The 23,523-nt window shown below is 43.5% G+C and overlaps 1 protein-coding gene across 2 annotated transcripts in view; it reads left to right on the top strand.

Moving 5' to 3' along the window:
- ME3 (malic enzyme 3) overlaps window positions 1-23,523 on the top strand; it is a 131,432-nt gene that overhangs the window by 90,122 nt on the left and 17,787 nt on the right. The window contains exons 5-7 of one of the 2 annotated variants that reach the window (XM_075080814.1): window positions 4,438-4,599; window positions 7,516-7,619; window positions 23,153-23,262. In XM_075080814.1, coding sequence (XP_074936915.1) covers window positions 4,438-4,599; window positions 7,516-7,619; window positions 23,153-23,262 — 376 coding nt within the window. The remainder of the gene's footprint in view (window positions 1-4,437; window positions 4,600-7,515; window positions 7,620-23,152; window positions 23,263-23,523) is intronic. The other variant, XM_075080806.1, reaches the window with a different exon arrangement.

Below are 23,523 nucleotides of genomic sequence, written 5' to 3'. Positions count from 1 at the left end.
TTTTCCATTTCTAAGAAAAAAAAAAAAAAAAAGGCATTTAACATGTTTTCAGAAAAAAGTAATCATATTCCTATAACCTTGTCTTTGGAACCATGGAGAACAGATGCAGACTAGGTATTTTGTCCTTGCTCTGTCCAAAGATCTCAGTATTTCCATTTGTTTCTGACTCGGGACTCTGAGCAGACCTCATTGTGGGTAATGGAGATGTTTTTGCAGATGGGGAAACTGGCACAGAAAGATTAGAGACTGTTGTTGAAACAGCCCCTGCTGGCACCCAGAACGGACCATAGGAAGGGCAGTGGTCCCTGGAAGAGATTCAGACTATCTACTTTCCAGGTCTGCCAAACTGCAAAGGCAGCTAACTTCATCAGTATCGCTGTTTTGGACCGCAGGGTTCCCTGTGTGTTTGTACACAGACTTCTCCATGCCTGAACTGGTAGGCACTGGTACACCTGAGATGTTGAAGTAATCAGGGAGGCACCTGGACTGCACCTAAGTCCCTGGAGGGGCCTGTTTCTTTGAAAAGGCCTGGAACGCGCTGAACACCAACAAGAGTAAGTCCCATTAAAGACAGTGAAGAAACACCTGGAGATGCTGCCCCACCTTTTGCTTTGTGGCTCCTTAGGGCTTCGTGGCAACAGCATGTACTGTGGAAAGGGGAAATCTGGATCATAGGCCTGCATCCTCTGCCTGGAAGAGCTGGAAGGGTGCTCTGCTTAGCTTAGCAAAGCCTCAGACAAGCTCCGATGTGCCCCACCTCCACCCCTCATGCTGAAGCTGGGCTGTTCTGAAAGAATCAGAGTGCTGGAAGCAGAATGAGTGAGAAGAAGCCATTTCTGGGCATACTTATGTGGGAGTGTGGGTTTTTTTGTGCCTCTTCCAGGGTTGCTAATGAATCCTGCCATGAAGAAACATTGGATAAACTGTCGATAGTCCTCATCAGTGCCTCCCCTTGCTAATTTTCTCTCTGGTTCCTTAATCTTGTACTCTCTTCTGCATGATGGCCCAACTAGATTAGGCAGAATGCAGAGAATCATCCAGGATAGTGTTGTGGTAGGATGTCGTCCCGGGGAATGACACCTGTAGGTTCAAACCACTTGAAAGTGAGGGTATTGTAGAAACCGTATCTCCTATGCCTAGACAAGTGTGCTGCCCTGCAAGCTACTGGACCGGCCTTCCTACCTTAGTTCCTTCCCTCCTTCTGTAGGATGCTGAACCTGAGACGTGCACTCAGCAGCTTGGATCCCCATCAGGATTACTGCTGTACAGGCTGTTCATTTTCTGTTGGCACACTCAAGGCAGAGTGTCAGTTCATCCTAGAAAGGCTGACCTCGTACAGTCAATACAGAGAAGTGGGAATGCCGACAGCAGCACTTGCCTCTCTGCGTTGCCTTGGCAGCTTGGAGATCAGCATAGTGCTCTGGATCACTCTCCTGGGCCAGATGTCTCCTACTTAGGCGTTGCAAAACTGGGCTAGCCACCTACAGCAGCTGACTGGATACAGCCAATGGTCCAGAATCATCTCAGTTAACATCAGCTGCCTGAAGACTCTGTGCCTAATCTCAGCTTTTGAGTACTTCTGCAGTGATCAGTGAGGAGGGAGATGAGCATCTTCAAAGAGAAATACCCCTTTCATCCCTTCCCAAAACAGCTGCTGGGGGGAGGAGATGCACTCCGGAGGTTTCTCTCTCACCCCATCAGCTGTCAAAGTTTAGGAACCTGTTAGATGATTGGCTTGAACTGCGCGCCTAACCTTTAGCCAAAGACTTGACTAGAGTCATCAAGAAAAATTGTAGCACAGCTGGAAGCAGAAAACAGGTTCCTAATTGTTAAACCAGTGGTTCAGTCAGAAGGCTCTACCCTGCTCAGCCAGAGATTAATGTCCTGTTTGCTGAGTTCTGATCACATGAATGTGAGTGTTTAAAAACATTACTTTAATGTGCCTGTATATCAGGTAGCCACTGAAATCTTTTTTTCGGTGTTTTTCAAATCTGAAGAGCCACAAATAAATGCAAATCCAGTTTCCCCCTCTGATACAGACAGCAATGAATGTCTCTATGATGTATTTTTTGTCCTCCTGTATTTTTCAGTGTTACCTTGAGGAGCTTTGGTACCTATAGAGTGCAGCACATCTAAGGCTGAAGAATTTTTTTCTCTCTGATGGATATCCAAGTGCTATCAAGAAGGTTTTAGGCTTGCCTGAGAACACTTATTTGTTTGGATGAAAGGGGATCAGTGCTCCGAGAAATATTTTGACTCATTAGAACTTAATTATTAAAAAAAATATTCTCTGCACAGTTAGGATTTTAACTCCTTTTCATATAATTTCCATCAGTTTCAGGATAAACCTGTAGCAGTGCATGTGCTTGCTGCTTTCCCTATTCCCAGTGCTGCCTTCCAGTCCCAATTGCATCCTCTGGGTGTGGTAAAGAAGTGAGCGCATACCCAGAAACAGATGGAGTCTACCCAAAAAGAGACTTTCCCATTGCCAAACCTTCATATTGACTCAGAAGGAAATACAAATAGGAAAGTGTTCAAAAATTGAGATGGATAAGCGTATCACTGCCATTACTGAATTTCTGTGTCGGGGATTGTGCAACCTCTAGCCTAAGGATAGGTGTATAGTCCTTCTGTTTTAATAGATTTTTCATTGAAGGACCAATTTTAGGGATTCTAACTCCTAGTGAAAATAAAGTGGTAACAGCAGAACAACAAATACTCTACACGTAGGAGGGCCATTTCAAAATAATCCTTATTCCATATTGGTTGTCACTATCATTATGTGCATTTCAGTCCTGGAATATATCATGCTTCAAACTACCAGAGGGTTTTTTTTATCACTAGAGGGCAAAATAGATGTAAAAGGCAGAATAGATGCATGTGTCCTCTGTATCTGTGGTTTCTCCTGAGGCTTATTCCTGAACTATGCAATGTAATGTAGTTCTGCTCTGCCGTTACAAACAGTGGTTTAGGTTGAGGGAGAAAATAGCCTTGGGATGTGTATATAGTATATGTGGAATAAGAAAGGATGCTGAAACAGATTAGTATGATTCTTCCTGAAATAGGAAAGTGCGGTAAGAAGTTTATTCCATTCCTAAATAACAAAATGCTTCTCCATCGCAGCAATAAACTAATGCATCTTTATTATCCCCCCCTCGCCAAGGAAGTACATCTATTGAGAGAGCTTCTAATCTCCCATTCTCTTATTTCTCACTAAAGCACACAGATGTGTATGTCCTATGTCCTAAGTTTAGCCTTAACTCTGCAGATTAGCAAATAAAGACCTTCTCTGCAGTCTTCTCCTTTGAAATCCAAGCTAGACTGTGCACTTGAGTCCCCCGCAGTCTGATAAACCATTTGATGTGAGCGCTCTGTTCTCTGACGTGCTGGGCGAGTGCTGAAAATTGAAGTTTATTATTGTATTTACAACTTTTCTCCCCCAGTGAGACTGGATTCCAGTATATTCCTGGTTTTACTGGATTTAAGAACTGCCCCAAAGAGTGCCTGACCCTGGGGACAAAACCAACAAACAGAGTAGTTAACCTAAAAGTTGGGAAGTTTAGTCAGATCTGCTTGGTCATTTGCCTCCTGAGGTCTCAGTGATGCACAGCATGGGCTGAACAGCTCAACTTTAGGCTTCTAATTTGGACAATACTAAGTAGGCTTTTATTTCTGCTCTTGTCACAAAGAAATGATACAATAAGAAAAACCTAAAATTATGGATTAGGGATTTTGGTGAGGTAGCACATTACAGTATTGCTGAAATGCAAACGGCCAATTGCACAAAGAGTTAAATGGCAATTGTTTAACTCCCAGCTGGGTGGGAAAAAAAGTCTAATATTAAATACGTAGTGTGGGAGCCCCTCTGCAGTCTGTGCTGCTGCCCACGCTGATGGCTTCTGTCTACCTGCCTTGCAATAGGGGACCAGATACAAAGGGACCCAGTTAAAATAAGTTTTGTTCTGATTATTTGATTGTGGCTACTCCACAGCTACTCTATAAAAGTGAGAAGACATCAGCTTGTTAATTCCACAGATGCAGTTCATAAGCACAAACACTTTTGTACAGAGCTCTTTTTTCCAGAAAAAGAGGAAAAATCAAGGCCAGATCTCTTTTGTGATGCTTCTTGTTATGCAGCTGAGGATGCACAAAAAGCCACACTGGCTGGGCTCTGCTACACAAGTGAATCAAAGTGCTGGCAAGCAGAGCTGCTGCTTTCCCACACTGAGAGCAGCTACCCATCAACCACATTGCCTCTGCTCCCCAAAATGAACAGCCCTTTATCACTAACAGCTAATTAACATGGCGTCATGTAGAAGGAGCAAATATGCATTGCACAACGCAACTGCAAAATGGCATCGGTGTGAAGACAATGGGGCTGGTTTTGCTTCTAGAGCCTTGGCAACACCATACAATGGTCTCTTTTGATCCTCCTAGGCTATCGTGGTGACAGATGGAGAGAGGATTCTCGGTTTAGGAGATCTAGGAAGTTATGGCATGGGTATCCCAGTGGGGAAGCTTGCTTTGTACACAGCTTGTGGTGGAGTTCACCCACAACAGTGTCTCCCTGTCCTGCTGGACGTTGGCACAGACAACGAGGTAAGACAGTTTTTCATAAATGTGACGGGGAGAAAGAATTGAGATGAATGCTTAACTGAGGCCAGTTCCCTAACGTGAAGGCAAAGCCAGAGACATCCAAGATGAGATGATGGCTAGACCAGAACTGCAGGGAAGTGGGCAGGTTTCATTCCTGTTTGATGATCGAGAAACTTTTGCTTTGATGGGGAACTGAAATAAACACTAAAGAGGCTCATGGTCCCCTGGTGAGAAGACTGAGAGTGTTGCCAGTTGGAGCTGAAGGGTCTGCCCCACCTTTCAGCATGGCAAGGTGAATTGAAAGATTTTGTACAGGAAGTCCCAAACTTATTCTTCCTCTGGTAATTATGGGAAAACAGGCAGATACTCATGTCTTTGTGGAGGTGACTGTATTCCAGAAAATAGAGAATCCCTGGTGGGTGGTTTGGGAATGATTAATTTCAGTGTTTTGTCAGATTGCACACTTTACTACACATGATAACCAAACAAGAGGACTCCATCTGTTTGCAGATTTTTGCCTTACGATTCTGGCTCAGAAAGGCTGAAGCGCAACATTTTAGCAATGCCAGAATGGACATCTGTGAGGATGTCTTTTTTAAAAAGAATATCCTATAGTTATTTGTGATGGCCTAGGTTTTCCCATTTTTGTAAAATGTACTCATGCCTCACTTGACCCCAAGGAAACCAAACACGTTTTCTGAGAGAAAACAAATCTGGGGTATAAGAACTTTAAGTTTGTGTATGAAGACGAATGAGTGCTGACATTTTCAGACATGCCCATGCTCACTGGAAAGCTAGATTTTCTGCACCTCTCTTGCTCCAGACCCAAGTGTCTCACACTGGACACTTGAACAAAAGAAAGCAAAATCAGTAGCCACAGATGACATCTGGGATAAGATTCCCAAGTCATCTCTTTGGTCTCTGGTCCCAGGATTATTTTATCGCTTTAGCATAGTGGGCTGTCATGGAATTGTGGAATATAGGGTGTGCTCATCTCGGCCTGATCCACGGTCTTTCCTGAAAAGTGGAACCTCTGAGTTCAGACCCTCTGAAGCTAAAGCAGGAATTAAATCTCAGTCTCTCACATGTTGGAGTTTCCAGTCAATAGAGCATTGTACTTGACTTTGGCTCCTTCATCTCTTCCTTCTCCTCCATGCTGGTCTGCACACTAGCGAGTGTCAGCATGCTCTGAGCCCCCCAGCTGGAGCTCCCCTCCAGAGGGACCTGGGCGTAAGTGCTTCCTTTCCCATGAGAAGCTTCCGACCATGCATCTTAGCATCCAGGGGGACACTAAAACCAAAGTGGCACCAATGATTTTTAGGTGTCTCCCAGGGTCAAATGGTGTCAGAGAAAGGGACTCCCAGAGTCAGTCCTGGGGAGTTTATTTCTGCCTAAGATCAAGTGTAGCTTATGTGTCCAGGAACAACTCTGTGAAGCCAATATCCACAGCTGGGATTAAGATATAGAACTTGCTGTTTTCCAGCATTACAAATTATATATTTCCTCACAATATAAATAATCTGTTTATTTATTTATTTAATGGATTTCTCATGTGCATAAATCCAGCTTAACCCAACCCTAAGCACATCCTATGAGCATCCTGCCCCAAGACTAAACTCTTATCAGTGCAGAAATAAGACACCTCCTGTAGGCATTCACCCTGGTCATCTCTGCCTATTAATATATGTTGAGCCTAGGGTGACTGTGTTGCTAACAGGCACCTCAGGTAGAATGGAGTAAATATAGCAGTTATATTTTTAGCATCAATTCACAGCTTGCCTTTCTGACAGTCCATAATATTTTGTATACTCTTTCAGCAAATGGGGTTTTTTTAGGGCTTGGCATTTCTCAGCTTGCCTATGGGAGAACTTTATACTCCATGAAGTGGCCCCAGAGCACATGGCACTATAGGAGCAATCAGTGAAGTAATGCTTTCTGTTTCATGGCCCTGAAGAGTTAATGTATCAAACTCAGAGGAAAACCTCTTTCATCTTTCCTTCTAAGGGAAAACAGCTGTGGCTTTAAAAACAGATCTAATTTTAGCATACCTGCCAATATTTAGGGCCCATATGGCTGCAGGACAATAGACCTGTGATGGCTCATCCCCTTCTCATCTGGATGATTCAGTTCCTAAAGTTGGAAGGGAAGTAGAGTTGCTTTGCAGTGACCCACAGAGGTGTTGGCCCACCTGTCTCCTGCCACTGTTCGTCCTGTGTTTGTGCTGTTTCCATGCTGACCCAGTCCCTTTTAGGTGGCTTAGGGGTCCTGACTTAACACCTGCTGTGCTGGTTGGAGGAATGGCCTGGTTTTTTGTTCCCAAAGGAGCCAGAAAATAAATTAATCTGTTGTATGCAAATACCTTGCCTTGACACCTACAGATAACCGGAGATGCATGTGAGTAGGTGCAGGGTTTGGGAATATTCTGGCATCTCGTCACTGGTTCTGGTTAGCTCAGGGCTGGCACTGAAAGACCTATATGGCATATGCCATTTCAGGTTACTTCAGGCAATCTTCATTGCTCAAAGTGCTGTTTATGGTCAACAGCTTTCCTGGTAACCTCAGTGCAAACTTAAGTACTGCTTGAACAGTAAGCACTCCCCACACAAGGTCAGTTTTATTCATTAGGAGTGAGGCACCTTGGCAAGGAGCCGTGGTAGAGCTGTTCTGGGGATGCAGAGCTCCATTTCCTACAGCAATCAAGCACTGCATCCCTCCGACTTTATTTACGCAAAAAGACAGTCCATAGCTTCTTATGGGAACACTTTCTGCTCAGGAAGAGCTGTGTAAGCTGTCCTTCACTGCATAGTAAGTAAAATTAATATGACCACAACAGACAAATTTTTGGGTAGGCTGGGACATAAATATAGCTCCATTCACCCATGGAAGAGAAGATGTCAACAGAATTGCTTTGTGTCCTAGGCTCTCCTGAGTGATCCACTCTATATTGGACTGAAACACAAGAGGGTTCGTGGGAAACAGTACGACGAACTGATTGATGAGTTTATGCAGGCAGTTACCAACAAGTAAGTGGGATTACGTACATGGCTCCTCTTGCCTGCTTCCATTTAAGAACAAATGTTGCAACTCGTGAAATAAACATTAGTATAATTAATCGTCCAAGCAAAGAAAGGTAATTTAAATGCAAGTGTCCTGGGTGGTCTACAAATGACTTTTTGTGCTTGAGCACTCTGTGTCAAAAATATTTGTCTTCAGAGAACTGAAATGGGACCGACCATTTATAACCATTTCCTGTCCATATAGGCCAGAGGTGTCAAACATATGCCCTGTGGGCTGTATCTGGCCTCCATCATGCATTTATGAGCCTCATTCAGCATCGGCAGAATCTAAACTTTGGTTTGTTTACATTTTGTAAAGGAAGTTTCCAGCTTTCACAATTGTGAAGGAAATAATCTAACTGGAAATGGCATGTTACTCCACACAGTGATGTCTGTGTGAGCCTGCAGACTGCCCGTCTATGTCTTTGTTAAATATAGGAGCTTCCCTGCTGGCATTTAAGTCTACGGAGTGAGAAGGCTAGGATTATAAGCATTGTCTTTTTAATGGTGGGACAGACCAAGTGTGTATTTCCATTCTTACTGACTAGCTGGGGTAAAGGGTCTCTGATATACCAGGGAGTTTGATATGGGAAGAGCAGAACCACAACCTCAGCACTGTATGTGCACCTCCTGCACTGCATTGAGTTCCTCTTCCTGAAAAAAAAGAAAATATATTAAAATCTCCATGACTATCTGGAAAGGTTACAATATGTGAGAGCAACTGTTATGGAAAAAAATATCTGGAAAGACCCAAGCTCCTAAGCAGGTTTTTCTGCCTTTCCTAAAGCAGCAGATGATATCGATCAGGAGCAGCGGAGAGCTACAGTCTGTGCCTGATTAACAGGCTGCTGCCTCTCTGTATGTTGTAGGGTCTTTTCTTCACAGCTGAAGGAGCTAGGTTTGATCTTCCCTCTTCCTGTGTCTCCAGCCAGCTCTGTGTGTGTGTGTTCCTCCCTAAATCGGAGTGGGTGGTATGTGTGTTGTCATCAGCTCTCAGTTCACCTTGTCTCCCTTGAAGTAGGAGGCATCATGTCCAGTGCCTAATGGCAACACCTAGCCGTCTCCTGAGAAGCGTATCTTTACATAAGGTCTGACTGCCCAGCTGGCTGTGGGCGGAGGGATGTAGGAAATAGGGGCTGAAATGCCGAGGACCATTCAGTCACAGCTGATGAACCAAGTTTTGAGAGGGGTGAGCGCGTCATGGAGAATTTCAGCATCTGTCGACGTGGTGGCTCTGTGCAGCCTTGTGCAATGCTGCTGTTAGGACAGGAGTCTCTCCTTTGCTGTTCAGCAGCATGGTGTAGGCACGTCCCACATGATGGTCAGCCAGTACCTCAACCCACCCAGCTGCAGTTGCCCACTTACTGTGTAAAGATACTTGCTATCAATCAGTGCTATAGCTCCTATATCTGTGAATCTGAACGCAATAACACTGACCTGCCTGTTGGATTAAAAGTACCTAGGGAAGATTGCAGAGAAGAGAATTTTGTGTTTGTGCTCTGGTTTGTCCTTCTTTATATTTGATTAGAAACTTGATTGAAATGTCTGTTGATTGCAGTGCAGTATTATGTTAGAAACTCGTGGGAAAGAAATTCCTGGAGGCTAGAAAACTGGTAAAACACAACTAGGAATTGTAAGAGGCTCTAAAAGTAGAAAAGATTTAAGAGTTGTCAGGGATGATTTGTGGGGTTTTTGTTTGTTTTGATTGTAGTAACTAACTAATCCTTCAAGGAAACTATCCCACTTCCTTCTGGACAGGAGACCATGGGGTATTGCAGCGTTGGTGTCAATGATAGAATGGGAACAATGGAATGAGAACCCAGGTGATGGTCTCAGCCATCATAAATTTGGCTCTGAGATTTATGCTTGTGATGTTAAATGCAAAGCTCATCGTACCCACTGCTCCTGCGATGTCAGCGACAGGGCCAGAAAAACAACTTCCCTTTTCTGTGCTTGCTGCTGGCGAGGAAGGATTGGCTGTTATTTTCCTGTGTTTAGTTTACATGAGCTAATCTCCACGCTGAAGGAGAAGACACTTAGCCACAAAACAATAAGTTCTTATCTTGTGAGGATGTGATGTCATGTCTAATGCTTTCATCCAAGTTGAGGGAATCAAGTTCCTGGGGCCTCTGTCCTGGCTTTTCTATTTCTTTTAGCCAGGATGAATTGCTTGAACACGGTAAGACCCCAAAAAGTTCTCTGCAAAGTGGGGCTGGGAAATTCCACCTTACACTTCTCCATTCACATCCATAAAGTATTTGGAGATCCTTGAGTGAAAGGAGCTATTACCTAATATTCAGAAGGTCAAGAATATGCTGCTTGCACGTGTAAGGAAACCTGTGAGTACGAACTGCTGTGAACTTTGGTCTGCCGTGATTTCTTATGTAAGTCTATAATGTCACATGCAAATTCAGTTATTTGGGGAGGAACCTTTCGGGTTGCCACAAATCTCTTGCAATTTGGAGGGTTCCTTTTCAGTTCGATGTTTGTGTAGAAATTCTGTCTACTTCCTGAGGGTACTTCAACTTCTCATGGAAGCCATTTGTCAGTTCCTCTACAGGAGTACCTCCCACCCTGTCAAATCACTGCTGACTCAAGGGACATTTGTCACTGAAGTGAAATGTGTCAGAGCCCACAAGAAAGCCACATTAACTCTTCTAATGGAGTAATAATATCAAACAGATGTCAAATTTCTATAGCTGGAGACCCATACGGTCAGCAGAAAGGGCTCCTGGTCTCATAATAACCACTTAGTAATGAAACGAGTGCATCAGAGGCTTCAGAGTTAGTACTTACAGTATTTTGAAATAAAGTGGGACTTCTGAGCAATTTTAGAAAGAAAAACCCTTTCTGAAACACCTGGATAAATTTCTGCATTTCCCTGCTGCCAAACCTACATTCATTACTCTCTCACCCAAAACACATGAAATGACTGAGCTCTCTAACAAGAGCTCCAAACCATGCGTTTTGCTCATCTTGGGAAGCAACTATGTGCAAAATTTAGCCCATTGAGCCTACCCTATGACTGAATGAAGCAGCCTGACAAATTGCTCTTTTCTCACAGTGACTAATATGCTTTGTATGGGAAAATACAGTGCTTCAGTTTTCCCTCTCTGCAGTTACCATGGCGAAGGGCAAGTCAGTCTTATTCCTGAAGTAGTACATTTTTGTAGGCTGGAATAAGTATTCACCTAAAGTGTCAAGGATCATAATCTGAATAACCTACAAAATATCTGAGACTTGCCTATATGAGCAAACTAAGGCTGAAATCAAAACACCATGGGAGATGGGTTGTGCTGGGGCATGTTCTCTGGGCTCTGAAGAGCTTCAGCCTAGCATCCACGGTAACAATATGCATTAATCCTCAGACTCTTTCAAAGCAAACTACCACTGGAAATTTTTTTCCTCCTCCTCCTTTTCTCCAAAACTGGTATAGAAACTGGAGACCAGTTCTGTATCCGTCCTATTCCATTCACTCCTTCTGTAGTTTCATCATACAGTAACAGTGCAGCTTGGTGGCTTCATGTGGCCAGAGGTGTTGATGGATGGCCTATCCCTAAGCTCCAGCCTCCATTTCAAATGCTGGCCTCAGTCGCTTACCAGCAGGTGCTGAGCAAGCAGCCTGAGACTCTACAAGATGCAGTTCCACACGCCAGCAAATCATGTCACAGAAGCCTCATTAAGCTGTCATAACTTCACTCCCTTTTCTTCTCCCATCAGTGCTTATTAATAGGGTGATCAGGGAAACAGAAGCTTTCTATCAGCCTGTGCCATATGGCAGAGCACACATGACATCAGATCAAGTGCTCAGTTTCTCAAAATGGAAGAAGGAAAGTAGCTCTGCTGAGTTTGTTTTCCCTGTGCCTGTTTTATACCTGATTTCTCTTTGCTAATTCCTTCGCAGCACTTTTACCCACAAACATACCAAGGCAGGTCACATGTGCTCTCCAATAAGCAGAGCCTGCTCAAAAACAAGCCATCTCTGTTTCAGCAGTTCTCCAGGGCCGTGGATCACAAATTCACCAGCACCCTTCAGAAAGAAAATCACCAGTACAGGTGCCCCCGTGTTATTTCTTCAGATGCTCTAGTTAACTTGGCAAATTGATCCTGAAAGACTAAAGTCTCTAGGCACCACTGGCCTCCATAAAGCCCTCATGTAATATGGCTAACACCGCCATAACATCACCAGAGCAGTGATGGTAATGGGAAGAGCCACCCCGGCTGTCCATTATCCTGGCTTGATGTGGATGAGCTTGCCAGCCAGCTCCTACAATCTGCTTTTAGCCACTGGATAATATTTAAAGTCTAAGAACAATATTTAGGTTTTATTAGCTTGATTTTCTGCTACTGAGGAATGATTGAGATCCAGATGTGCTGCTACAGGATCTCTGTGGTAATGGACTTTCATTACCTTGCCCTCAAGTCCTTTGGGATAACACATTTACAGATATCAAAAAGCCCTCTGCCCTAGACTTTCCATCTGTGCTTTCCAGCTAAGCCAGATTTACCACAGCTGGTTTAGAAAGATGTAGCTGGAGATGTTTGGGTAGAAGGCACGTGTTGAGGCTCCATTCTTTGTTGTCCATCAGAGGGTAGCTAAAGTCTACATCTGAGGGTCAGCACTAGCACAGCTGCATCTCCTACTTATGCCCTGCTCCCAAGAAGCCTTGTGTCTCCAGCTGCAGTTGTTCCTCACACCCAACATCAGTTTGCATAAAACCACAGAATGGCCATAGCAGCAGATGTAGCGCAGCATCTCATGACTTCTGAGCACTAAGAGCACAAAAGGGTTGGTTGGTTGGGGAGAGTGAGGAAGTTTTGCTGCTGTAAAGACTATAATGAAGGTTGACTATGATTTTTCAAGATCTTTTTCCCAAGAGCTTTGTGATCAATCTTGGCTTGATCTTGCCTCATATCCTGTCTGTAACAGTAGCTCATAGCAGATGCCTCAGCATATGACTAGGAACAAGCAGCAAACAATCCTTTGCTTACCCCCAGCTTCCAGTAATCCGAGATTCAGGAATTTCCTGCTATCTTTTTGCTTCAAGAGTCACTCTCATTTAGCACTTACTGAATCCGCAGCAGGCTCCATGCCTGGGAGCACCGTGGCTGTGTTTATGTTGGCAGAAACCCACTGAGACTCCTACTCAACGTCAGAACTAGTTGGCAGTCCAAGAAGATGGTGAGGCAGGCAGCAGTTCCTGTTGGGTTCACGATGCACCTCCTTGGCATGGGATTTCTAAACCCAGGACCTAGAGATCTACATTTTTTACTGGCTATAATATAAAAGGCTGCAAGTTTTTGCAAAACTCCCATCTGTTGGCTCAAAACCAAAAGTTGTAGCATAAAAGCAATTGCACTTTTGTCTCACTCATGATGACCACCTAACGGCTACATCTGCCATAACAGTCATGACTTCTATTGCGGATCCTTGGATCCAGCTTTCAATGTGCTATGATTATCCTGACGATCAATGAACCTTGCCCATGACATTTCCATTTCAAAACAAAGTAACAGATACAGTCATGTTTTCTAACTTATCTCTTCATCTCTCCCTTTAACACTAGTAAAACTATTTCATGAGTGATATACATAGTGCTATTAAATCACATCATGGTACTGAATGAAGCTTTGAAGGGTTTTTTCAGTGGTTTCAGAACTGGAAAGTCAACTCATATTTTAATTTACCAGAATTTTAGTTTTCATTGTCAGTTTTTAAGGGAAAACTATCCTTCCTCTTAGCTATGTGGAAGTATTTAAAGGCTTTTTCTGATGTTAAGCGTAACATCTGCCTGCAGCCTGTAAGAAAACAAATGTTGCTAGCTTTCCCTGCAAACAACACTGCACTTGCCTGGCACCATGCCTCCTAGTAGTAAACCCATCTCTCTGTTGTCTCTTTACCTATCTGGGTTTCCTCTTCTTGGCCAGAAACACATACAAATATGCGGTCAGTGCAATCCTGACGTGAGATTTCCCAGACATGAATGACGGTAGAAAATCCTTAGGCGTCTGAGACATCCTTATGCTTTTGTGTAACCTGCCTATCGCAAAGAGCCCAACAAGCACACCAGAGCTGCCCTTAAGGGACTATCGGCTGATTCAGAGGTGTGAAGGAGCTGGGTCCCCAGTAACAAGAATGAGCCTGGGCCTCACGCCCTTTTTAGGTGGGATGAACAAAGGTACTTTTCCCCTCTAAGCCTCTTCTTAGCTTCGTAGCAGGTTTTGCTTGTTTAAGATGCTGGTTCTTTCTCTAATTCTAATGTAGATGAAAGTGTTATCTTGTTCTGTGCCTTGAGTCAACATTGGTGTCAGATGGGACAACAGTCTAGTTTTCTTCCATTCTTACTTGTGAAAACTCAGTTTGCAAAGACCTTATGGGAATCATTTGTCTTTTCCCTCTCTGAATGCCCCAGATGGCCCTGGGCCCCGTTTCTGCCTGCCTGAGGCACACTCCAGCAGGACCCCATAACACTGCAGAGGCACAGGGCTTATTCCCCTTCACACACAAGGGAAATGCAGATTCTTATGTCACTGCCCTCACCCTCTCCAGGGGCAATGTGAGATCCTGGCTGCAGAGGAATGAGGGAAGTGCTTTGCCCACTTCTAAGCTACTGCTAGCTACATCTGTACTAGTAAACAAGAAAGGCCAGAGCCCGTTTTCTGGTCGTAAGGCCAAACGGCATTGTGGTTGCTGCTCATATCCATACTACTTAGCCTTACCCGTACCGCTTAACCTTACCCGTACCGCTTAGCCTTACCCGTACCGCTTAACCTTACCCGTACCGCTTAGCCTTACCCATACCGCTTAACCTTACCCGTACCGCTTAGCCTTACCCATACCGCTTAACCTTACCCGTACCGCTTAGCCTTACCCATACCGCTTAGCTCTCTTACTGCTATAAAGGCACAGGCAACCAATCTCTTGTGGTGGTGCCTAACCAAACTGACCCCTAAACTGTGGCCAGGAATTGTGGGGCAGAGTACTGCTGGTCTGACCAAAAGGCTGCCAAGGATCATGTTAACAATCTAACAGTAAGAATGGCCTCAGGACACTCCCAGACTCAGGTGCTAGTATTTAACTTGCAAGAGGGGACTTTGGTTTTCTGATCCTGAATGCTGATCACTTGCCAAGTATGATTTTTTTCTAATGACGGGCTCTGAACATTTCTGAAATTTACTGAAAATTTCATTTTTCTTGTAAATCAGAAGTTTGGCTGCTGGTGTATCCAGCAGCAGTGAGGAAGTCTCAAGGACAAGGACAACTGGGCTCTTTGCCTGGTTTTACCTGAGACTGTGAGTAGGAGTTGCAGTGCATCAAAGCAGACTCCTTACATCATGAATGACTGAAAGCAGTGCTATAAAATGCTAAATTCAGACAGGGATTCGAACCTCCTGCCTGTGATTCTTTCCATAAAGGAACTGGACCTCCTTACAAATATTTTTTTTCCATACATATAGGAATGTTTTATATTCCTTGCTCATGGTGAACAAAAATACCCTTGTGATACCGGTCAGCAAAGGCACTGCACAGGTCCTGAAGCCACCCTTGAAGTTCTGACTTGTGCAGTTTTGGTCAGATGTTTCTCAAATGGTAAACGCTGCCTCATGAATTTTTACCTCTCTGACCTTGTGGCTTATAATGAGGCTGGATGAACTCAGAGGTACATACAAATGAGGATGAAAGAACCAAGTTGCATAATGAGATTGTTCAGGCAATTGAGAAATCTCTTGAATAAGAAGCAAAAAGCAATGTCATCAGGAAAACATCTGCCTCCCTCTTCTGGGATTCACACTTTTTTGTTCCAGAGTTTGTGCTCATCCAAGAGAGATGATCATCATCTTCTACAGGGGATACAAGATTTATTAACAGCATCTTTCCTGTCAACATAGCCAGAGATTCAGTGTAGCACTAGGTGATAGTAATAGCACCCGAACAACAGTACAGCAATAAAGAAAGCATGAATCCTACACTTGTTTGTTTTCCAGGAGACAGAATAATTTCTTAATGAAGGGTTTTGGTTGGTAATTTTTACAACAGACTTGCACTATTTTATATGTTTAGCTCTTAGAGTCATCCTGCATTAGGGCAACAGTCTCATACCATTATTTTGATCAACAGTATATTATTTCATTAAAAATCCTGTTTGTGCAAAATTTTCTAGGCAAGGTCTGGAGATCAGACTAAAATGATTGTATGGGACCATCCTGTAAAGTTTTTCTTGGTGAGGCTATTTTTACAGGAAGGTTTTTGCAATGTATGGGAGAAAAAGCCAGACTTTGGGTCATAATTATGGCACAAAACTCCCAAATATGCAAACTAATGAAACAGCAAGGTAATCTTTGCCATGAAAGACTAGTGATTTTTTTTTTATGAGGAAGAACTGACAAAGCACATCTTTTTGTTTCTAACTCTATGAAATGGATAAATTGATTCCAGAGATGGTAGAGAACAGGATCCTCCGATGGTGGTCTGGCAGTCAACAGTGAACTAGGAGACATGACGATGGTATTAAATAATGACTCTTGTAGAGGCACGAGTTACAAGACAGAAGTGAAGAACTGGTTTTAGAGACAAAATTCAATTCAGTGTTTTATCTGAAAAAAAAACCACACAGAGTTTGTATCCTGGGCCTTCAGCAAAGGATACCAGTTTGCACCTGACATTAACCCTCTTTACAACAAGCCAGTACAGCAGAGTTCAGCTTGCAACTCCAAAAGGTCTCATTTTTGCTGGAAACTCTGTATGTGTTGTGGTGGTTGAGGGGACATTGGTGTTAAGACATCAACCTGGATAATATTTAGTGACCATAAAAGACTTTGTTGTTACAGTCTCTCTCCATTCCTATACAGCATGTCTGAATCCTTTCAAAACCACCTCTGTCAGAGAGGTACAGAAATGAACTGTCCAAGCATCCTTCTCCACAGCCAGCAAATGTAAGATTTACTCAATGCTAAGGGGAAAGCTCCAGTTCCACAAGGAGATGTAGGAATGCAAAGATCCCAAGACATGCACGCTTCAGTGTGCCCAAGAGGAATGGGAACAGCTTTGAATCCAAAATCAGAAGGTCAAAAAACAAGAAGTGGGGGAAGGAACTGGGGAATGGAAGAAACCAAACTGGAGATTGGCACTTGCTTTGTTTCAATGTACCTTGTCAGTCTGAAACCCTGATAGTCTACATTTGAGCTTTCCTTTTAGATAAAGGCATTTAAATCCTGCGTGTCTAACTACTGGTGTCCCAGATGCCAAGAAGATGATAGAATGCTCTAGAGAAGATGAGTCACTGACAGTCAGGAAGAGATTACTGGAGGGAGCCAACCTTCACTGGCCATGCCTTTCCTGAACTGGAACACATTCAGTCCTGCTGTGACCTGCTGCTCTTGGCTTCAAAGTCTCCTTCAGGCTCTGAGCTGAAAGTTAGGAGAAGAGTCACATGTGTCAGCAGAAGCGTGGAAGAATCTATGAGAACTGGCAACAAGCCAGGCAGACTGACCTCAGGAGCCTCTTCCTACCACAGCAGTTTGCAAGATCTCTCTGCAGGGCCACCCTCAATTCTAGCAACAAATTTAAGGACATTTAAATATCTTGGAGGGGATTTTCAGAAATCCTTGTTCAAATAGTCACTTTACAATCACTTATTCTATAAAGAGGGATCCTGCACCTGTAAGCATGTTCTAAGTGCTTTGGTGTGTACAAGTTAAGTAGACTTGTACTTAAGTAACAAGTCTAACAAGTTAAATAGAGGAAAATTTCTTAGCTGGTTAAACAAAAGTGTACCTCACTAAAAATGATTCCTCCAAGAAGAAACCATTGATTTTCGTTTCTTGATTGAAACTACAATGTTTCCAATGAAGCACAACAGTTTTGCAAAATCAGTTTTGTCAAAATGCAGTTTTGATTTTAAAAACATTATTATGTGGGGAGACTGGCCAGAAGATTTTGGTCAATCCTTAAGTATTTCCATATAACTGATAGGAGACCACTTGGATATCATGCACAAAATGGAGCAGGGCAATTTCTATAGAGAAGTTCAACAAAGAAATTACAGGCTTTGAAGGACAGCAGAGCATTGCAGTTGAAAGGGTGATAAGCCAGTGGCCTAGAGTGTATGACGTATATTTACGATCTTCCTAACAAGCTGTGATAATTAGATAACATTAGTTTATCTTTCCTAATTTAGGTGTCTGTTAGGCATCTAAATTTAAGTTGGTCATCTTAGACTCCTCACACAGACTGTGGGGAAAGAGGCATCTCCAGAGATGTTATCTACTTTCATTTTCCATTTAGACTAGTCCAAAGAAGTTGCTATTGGGTGTACCTCTTTCCCTCTGTTGTCTGAGAAAGCAGCCAGAGTTGTCTAGTTCAGCATTACACAGCCAACTTCTAGATGTGTAAAGGTAGTGGAAGAAATCCTAGTCTGCACTGCATTTCATTGGATGAATTCCAGTACAAGTAGCAGCTCTTTGACCACCCTTTCCCTTTGCAATAACAGACATTGTCCAGCTTCTCTCCTAAGCTGGATATTTTTTTAGCATTGTTGCATATTAAAGCACTTCTGTGCTCTAGTCCCATGCTGGCTGTTTTACTTTTGGATGCTACCCAGCTACTTTGTAGAGCACTCTGAATTCTTCTGGGATGAAACAGGTTACACAGACCTTGAGTTACTGTGCTGTGGAGGAAGGACAGTAGAACTGACTCATCATATTGATACTCACAAGGTTATTTCTGCAAATGGCCCCAGCAGTAGTTTTGGTCATACTCCTTGCTAAGTTTATCCTTGGGCTGAGATGGAGCATTGCACACAGCCACCAAAGTACTGTCAGGAAAGAGCAATAAGCATTAACTGGTGGATTTCCAAGGTGGCTCAGTAAGTCAGCTGCCTAATTTGTGTTTAATCTCAGTGACTTTGAGCAGCACAAGTTCTTTAAAGTCCTCTCAAAACCCCAGTAAGGTGGGTAGTCCTTGAGGACTAGGGTCATCATCCCAAGATTCCCATCTTTTAACAGTGAGTCTGAAACATTTGATTCTTTCTTTTAAAGCATGTGGTCTTAGGGTCTTGCCATGACCCATCTGTGGTCTTTATTAATGAAAACTTTAGTTCTCACATTATGCAAAGGCTCATGTAGGCTCAAAAATGTGGTTTATACTTCAAAAAACTCAGTGGACATATTGTAGAGAAAAACAAAACAACCTTCCAAAAAATAGCTCAGTGAAAAGAGTTTGCATTCCAGCACTGTCCTGTCATACTGAGGGGCAGGAAGAGAAATGGTGTTTATGGGCCACCGTACCCTCCTTGTGCTCTGCTTAATAAAAAATGATCAAAGACAAAAACAGAAGTAACTGTGCACTGTCCCATGCTGCAGACCAGGAATGTGAAGTGTGGAAAGAATTCTGTGCTCAAAAGAGGAAAAAAAATATGCAGGTGGATACTCTTGCAAATTTGACTCTGTAGTCAGGGAAACCCACCCACCTACCCTTATGCTCTGTGGAGAGCTGGTCACGCATATGTTAATGCTGGCTGAGACCACTGATTTTATTAAACAAGTCAGTAATGTTACTTCCTCAGTGATACAAATAAATAATAAGACTGGTGTTAGAGAAATAGTTTCTATAGCAACTGAAGTTCCTTAAAGATTTGCTAATTCTTTGCTGTGAGATGTTAGCAGCTGTTGTGGATGGTGTGTCATCTCCCTCTTAGCCTTGTTTTTCTTAGACATTCAAACAATGGATAAGAGAATCATCTGTTAGAAAACTGGTTTTCACAGGCACTTTTTGTATTTATTTGCACAAATTCTTTGGATATCCACAATGTTCATTTTTACTTCCAAGACTTTAGAGAGAGAAAGAGACTTTGGAATCTTCGTCTATTGCTTTTCAGAGTGTTGCTCAGATTTTCAGAAGAAATTTTGGTAATGGATGTCTCCTTGATAGCTGCCAGAATCTGCAGTGGGGAGGCTTAAAGTGCATAAGCAGTCTGTCCCTCAAATACTTGGTGTAACTTGTAGTTAGCAGCACACTGGGGACAATTTAAGAGTATCTTACAAGAAGAAATGAAAAAGTTCTATAGATACCAGTTGCTGTTGAGCTGTGTAACGTGGCCTGTCATACAGGGTGCAGGAAGGAATTTGTCCTGTTCAAAGTCACAAAACAAATGGGAGCAGTTTTCCAGTCCCTTTTCTAGGGCTTTTTTTCCCCTTCAAGTATGGCGAGCTGGAATCTCCCCACCTGAGCATCTAGATCCTGCTGAATTTCAAAGCCTGTTGGTCCCCTGGAAAATCCATGTCTAAACCTCCTAACCCAGGGTGAGAGTTGTGGTGCAGCTACGGCAGGGATATTTTACAGGGCTCTTTTGTTGCTCCTCACAACACAGTAAACAAGACTAGAGTTGCTGCCTTTCTGGCCAGTATGACCGGTCATGCTTGCATCTACCTACCTAGAGAGGGCTCAACAGACTCTGACATTGCAGAGAGGGGAGTAAGTATACTTTATAAAGTTTATAAAGTATCAGATGGCACACAATAAATATAGACTAATTTTGAAAGTAATTTTTAACGCCACTGCACTCTATTGTCTTTCAGGAGAGATATGGGGAACACATACAGTAGGGACTGGGCACGGTAGTCCATCTCTGATGGTGCCCAGGTAGTAGAAAGGTCCCCAGACTGCACACGAGATAAATTGCAGATGCCCTCAGTCATTGGATTCCACATTAGCCAGGAAGAAAACCACCCGCCGTGCCTTGTCATCCCTTGCAGGTTTGCCACATCCATTCCCAACATCACAAGCTGAGAAGCTGAAGAGAGCCAAAAGGCGTCCAGGAGAAAGGAAACAGCACCACGTTCTGGCATGGAGCTGTGCTGTACTCACAGAATCACAGAATGGCAGGGGTTGGAAGGGCCCTCTGGAGATCATCCCATCCAACCCCCTGCTTGAGCAGGAGCACCCAGAGCAGGGGGCACAGGAACACGTCCAGGTGGGGTTTGAATGTCTCCAGGGAAGGGACTCCACAGCCTCCCTGGGCAGCCTGTGCCACTGCTCTGGTACCTTCAGTCATGGATCTCTGCACACAGCTCTGTGATGTGGACATGCCCCATTCTTTGGTGACAGGAGCAACGACATGTCCCTCTGGGGATGACACTGCATTGCAAACCCCACAGAAAAGCTGCCACAGCCTCTGTGTCCCTGATTCAACAAAGACTCCAAGCACCTAATTTTTCATTGACATTTTTGGAAATATTAATATTATATTGCAAATATTAAGCTTAGTAGGGTAGTGGGAGACTTAACTGAAGTGAGGCATTGAGTTGAATCTGAGCTGCTTTTATCTAAAAAGAGTCATACACAGCTCTCAAATCATTGTGGTCCTTTTCTAAAAGCAAGCACAGAGAATGTGAAGCAAGTGTAAGAGCCAACCCTTTTCCCTTTTTGAGACCAGAATGTTTATGAAGCAAGAGTTTCTCATGACCGACAAATAAAGGAGCTCAATGCATGTGCTTACCATTGTGTCCTTGCCGAGAGACATACTTGAAATGGAAAATAATAATAATAATAAATTTGAGACCTTCCCAGGACAGCCTGAGTCCCTTCATTGCAAGTGCCATGAAAAGAGCTTTTCATGACAGGAGCCACGGTTCTCAAATGGAGCACATTTTATCCAGTATCAATTTCTAGTTTAAAGCAGGGCGTCCCCTACCTCAGATTTCACGGCAGAGGAGGAAAGTCTGAATGGGAGGTATGTAAGGTGATGCTGCCTCTGCACTGCTTACAGTCCCAGAGAGGCTCAGGCCTCTAACACAGTGCAGCTATTTAGAGCTCTCTCACCTGCCTGCAGCCCAGAGCTTGCCAATAGTTGCATTAGTCATTCCCTGAGCTTCTCCCACTGCCCCATCACATTTATGTGTGAGAAAAGAGTACTTATGGCCCTTGTAGATTTTATTAGCAAAGCTTTAATGCAGCCTGGAGTCATACAAATTCCTGAAAGTGTATAGATATGGAGCAGTCTGAATATTACCCGATTTTTAGAAACTGCACACATGCCCTGATATTACTGGATAATTACGGAAAGTTGGCAATTATTTCCTGCCTTTTGACTCTATGCGTCACTAGCTGTCATTGCATGCTGGTTTGCAAAGCAGCTCAGTGGAGAGAAACATGTTACCAAATCTGGCTATGAAATCACACAGTGAAGCACTCTGTCCATGGGATCCTGCAAGCAGGTTTTTCTTATCTCTTGGTCACCTACAGTTGAAGTGGGCACTTAGTGGTGTCCCTTTGATTGGTGTTCCCTTTGCAGCCAGATTTGCTGTATTGCAACGTCGCAGATGCAATACCCGTTGCGAAGGAACATCTCCTTCACTTTGAGAAGCTCATCGGTAAATATGCCAATGGAAATTCATCATACCAATAGTCCAAAGATCAATATATATATATATATAGCGCTATAGGTATATATATTAAGAAGCCCTTTGAATTACAAATACAATTTATTCTTGGTGACTCCACCTTTCTGAGTGTATGGACCTCAGGAAGGGTGTGTTGCTGTTTGCTGTTACTGTGATGCATTTCGCTTATGATACTATGATCTTTTATCATAGAATCATTGAATCATTTAGGTCAGAAAAGACCTTTAAGACCATCAAGTCCAACTGTCAACCCAACACTGCCAAGTCCACCACTAAATCATGTCCCTAAGCACCACATCTACACGTCTTTGAAATACCTCCAGGGATGGTGACTCAACCACTTCTCTGGGCAGGCTCTTCAATGCCTGACCACTCTTTCAGGGAAAAAAATTTTGCCTAATATCCAATCTAAACCTCCCCTGATGCAGCTTGACACCATTTCCTCCCATCCTATCACTAGTGACTTGGGAGAAGAGACCAACCCCCACCTCACTACAGCCTCCTTTCAGGTAGTTGTAGAGAGCGATAAGGTCTCCCCTCAGCCTCCTCTTCTCCAGGCTAAACAACCCCACTTCCCTCAACCGCTCCTCATAAGACTTGTGCTCCAGACCCTTCCCCAGCTCCGCTGCCCTTCTCTGGACACGCTCCAACACCTCAATGTCCTTCTTGTCCTGAGGGGCCCAAAACTGCACACAGTGCAGTCAAGGTGTGGCCTCACCAGTGCCACGTACAGGGGCACCATCCCTGCCCTGCTCCTGCTGGCCACACCATTCCTGATACAAGCCAGGATGCCATCAGCCACCTTGGCTGCCTGAGCACACGGCTGGCTCATGCTCAGCCAGCTGTCTACCAACAACCACAAGGTCCTTTTGCTGCAGGCAGCTTTCCAGCCACTCCTCCCCAAGCCTGTAGCCTTGCATGGGGTTGTTGTGACTGAAGTGTAGGACCTGGCACTGAGCCTTATTGAACCTTGTACAACTGAGGTTCAATTTTATCTCTGCACTAGAGGCTTTATCTACCTTGCCCTGGTAAAAGATGTATATATTGTCCTATGTTGTGGAAGTATTTTTATCCATTTTTAACTACCCTTTACCTTGCAGGTATGGCATGAATTGTCTGATCCAGTTTGAAGACTTTGCCAATGCTAACGCTTTCCGTCTCCTCAATAAATACCGCAATAGATACTGTACATTCAATGATGATATTCAAGGTAAGTACTGTTAGGAAAATGCAAATTTAACCTTCACCTTGTCATGAGGAAAGGTGATTAAGATCACAAGACTGTTTATTACACAGTACTCAGATGTGTGATAACGTTTAGAGTTTACACATAAGCATTTAAAAATATAAACCAAAGCACAGCAGTCTAAATTGAAAAGTGAGTCTCCATTGTTTTGAGGAATTTAGCTGTTCACTGCAGAAATTATGTTCAAGGGAGAAAATGGATCATGTGCTTTAGATTATTAAGGTA

The sequence above is a fragment of the Phalacrocorax aristotelis genome, chromosome 1 (assembly GCF_949628215.1).
Source record: "Phalacrocorax aristotelis chromosome 1, bGulAri2.1, whole genome shotgun sequence".
Lineage (NCBI taxonomy): Eukaryota > Metazoa > Chordata > Aves > Suliformes > Phalacrocoracidae > Phalacrocorax > Phalacrocorax aristotelis.
This window is presented reverse-complemented; position numbering and strand designations above follow the sequence as displayed.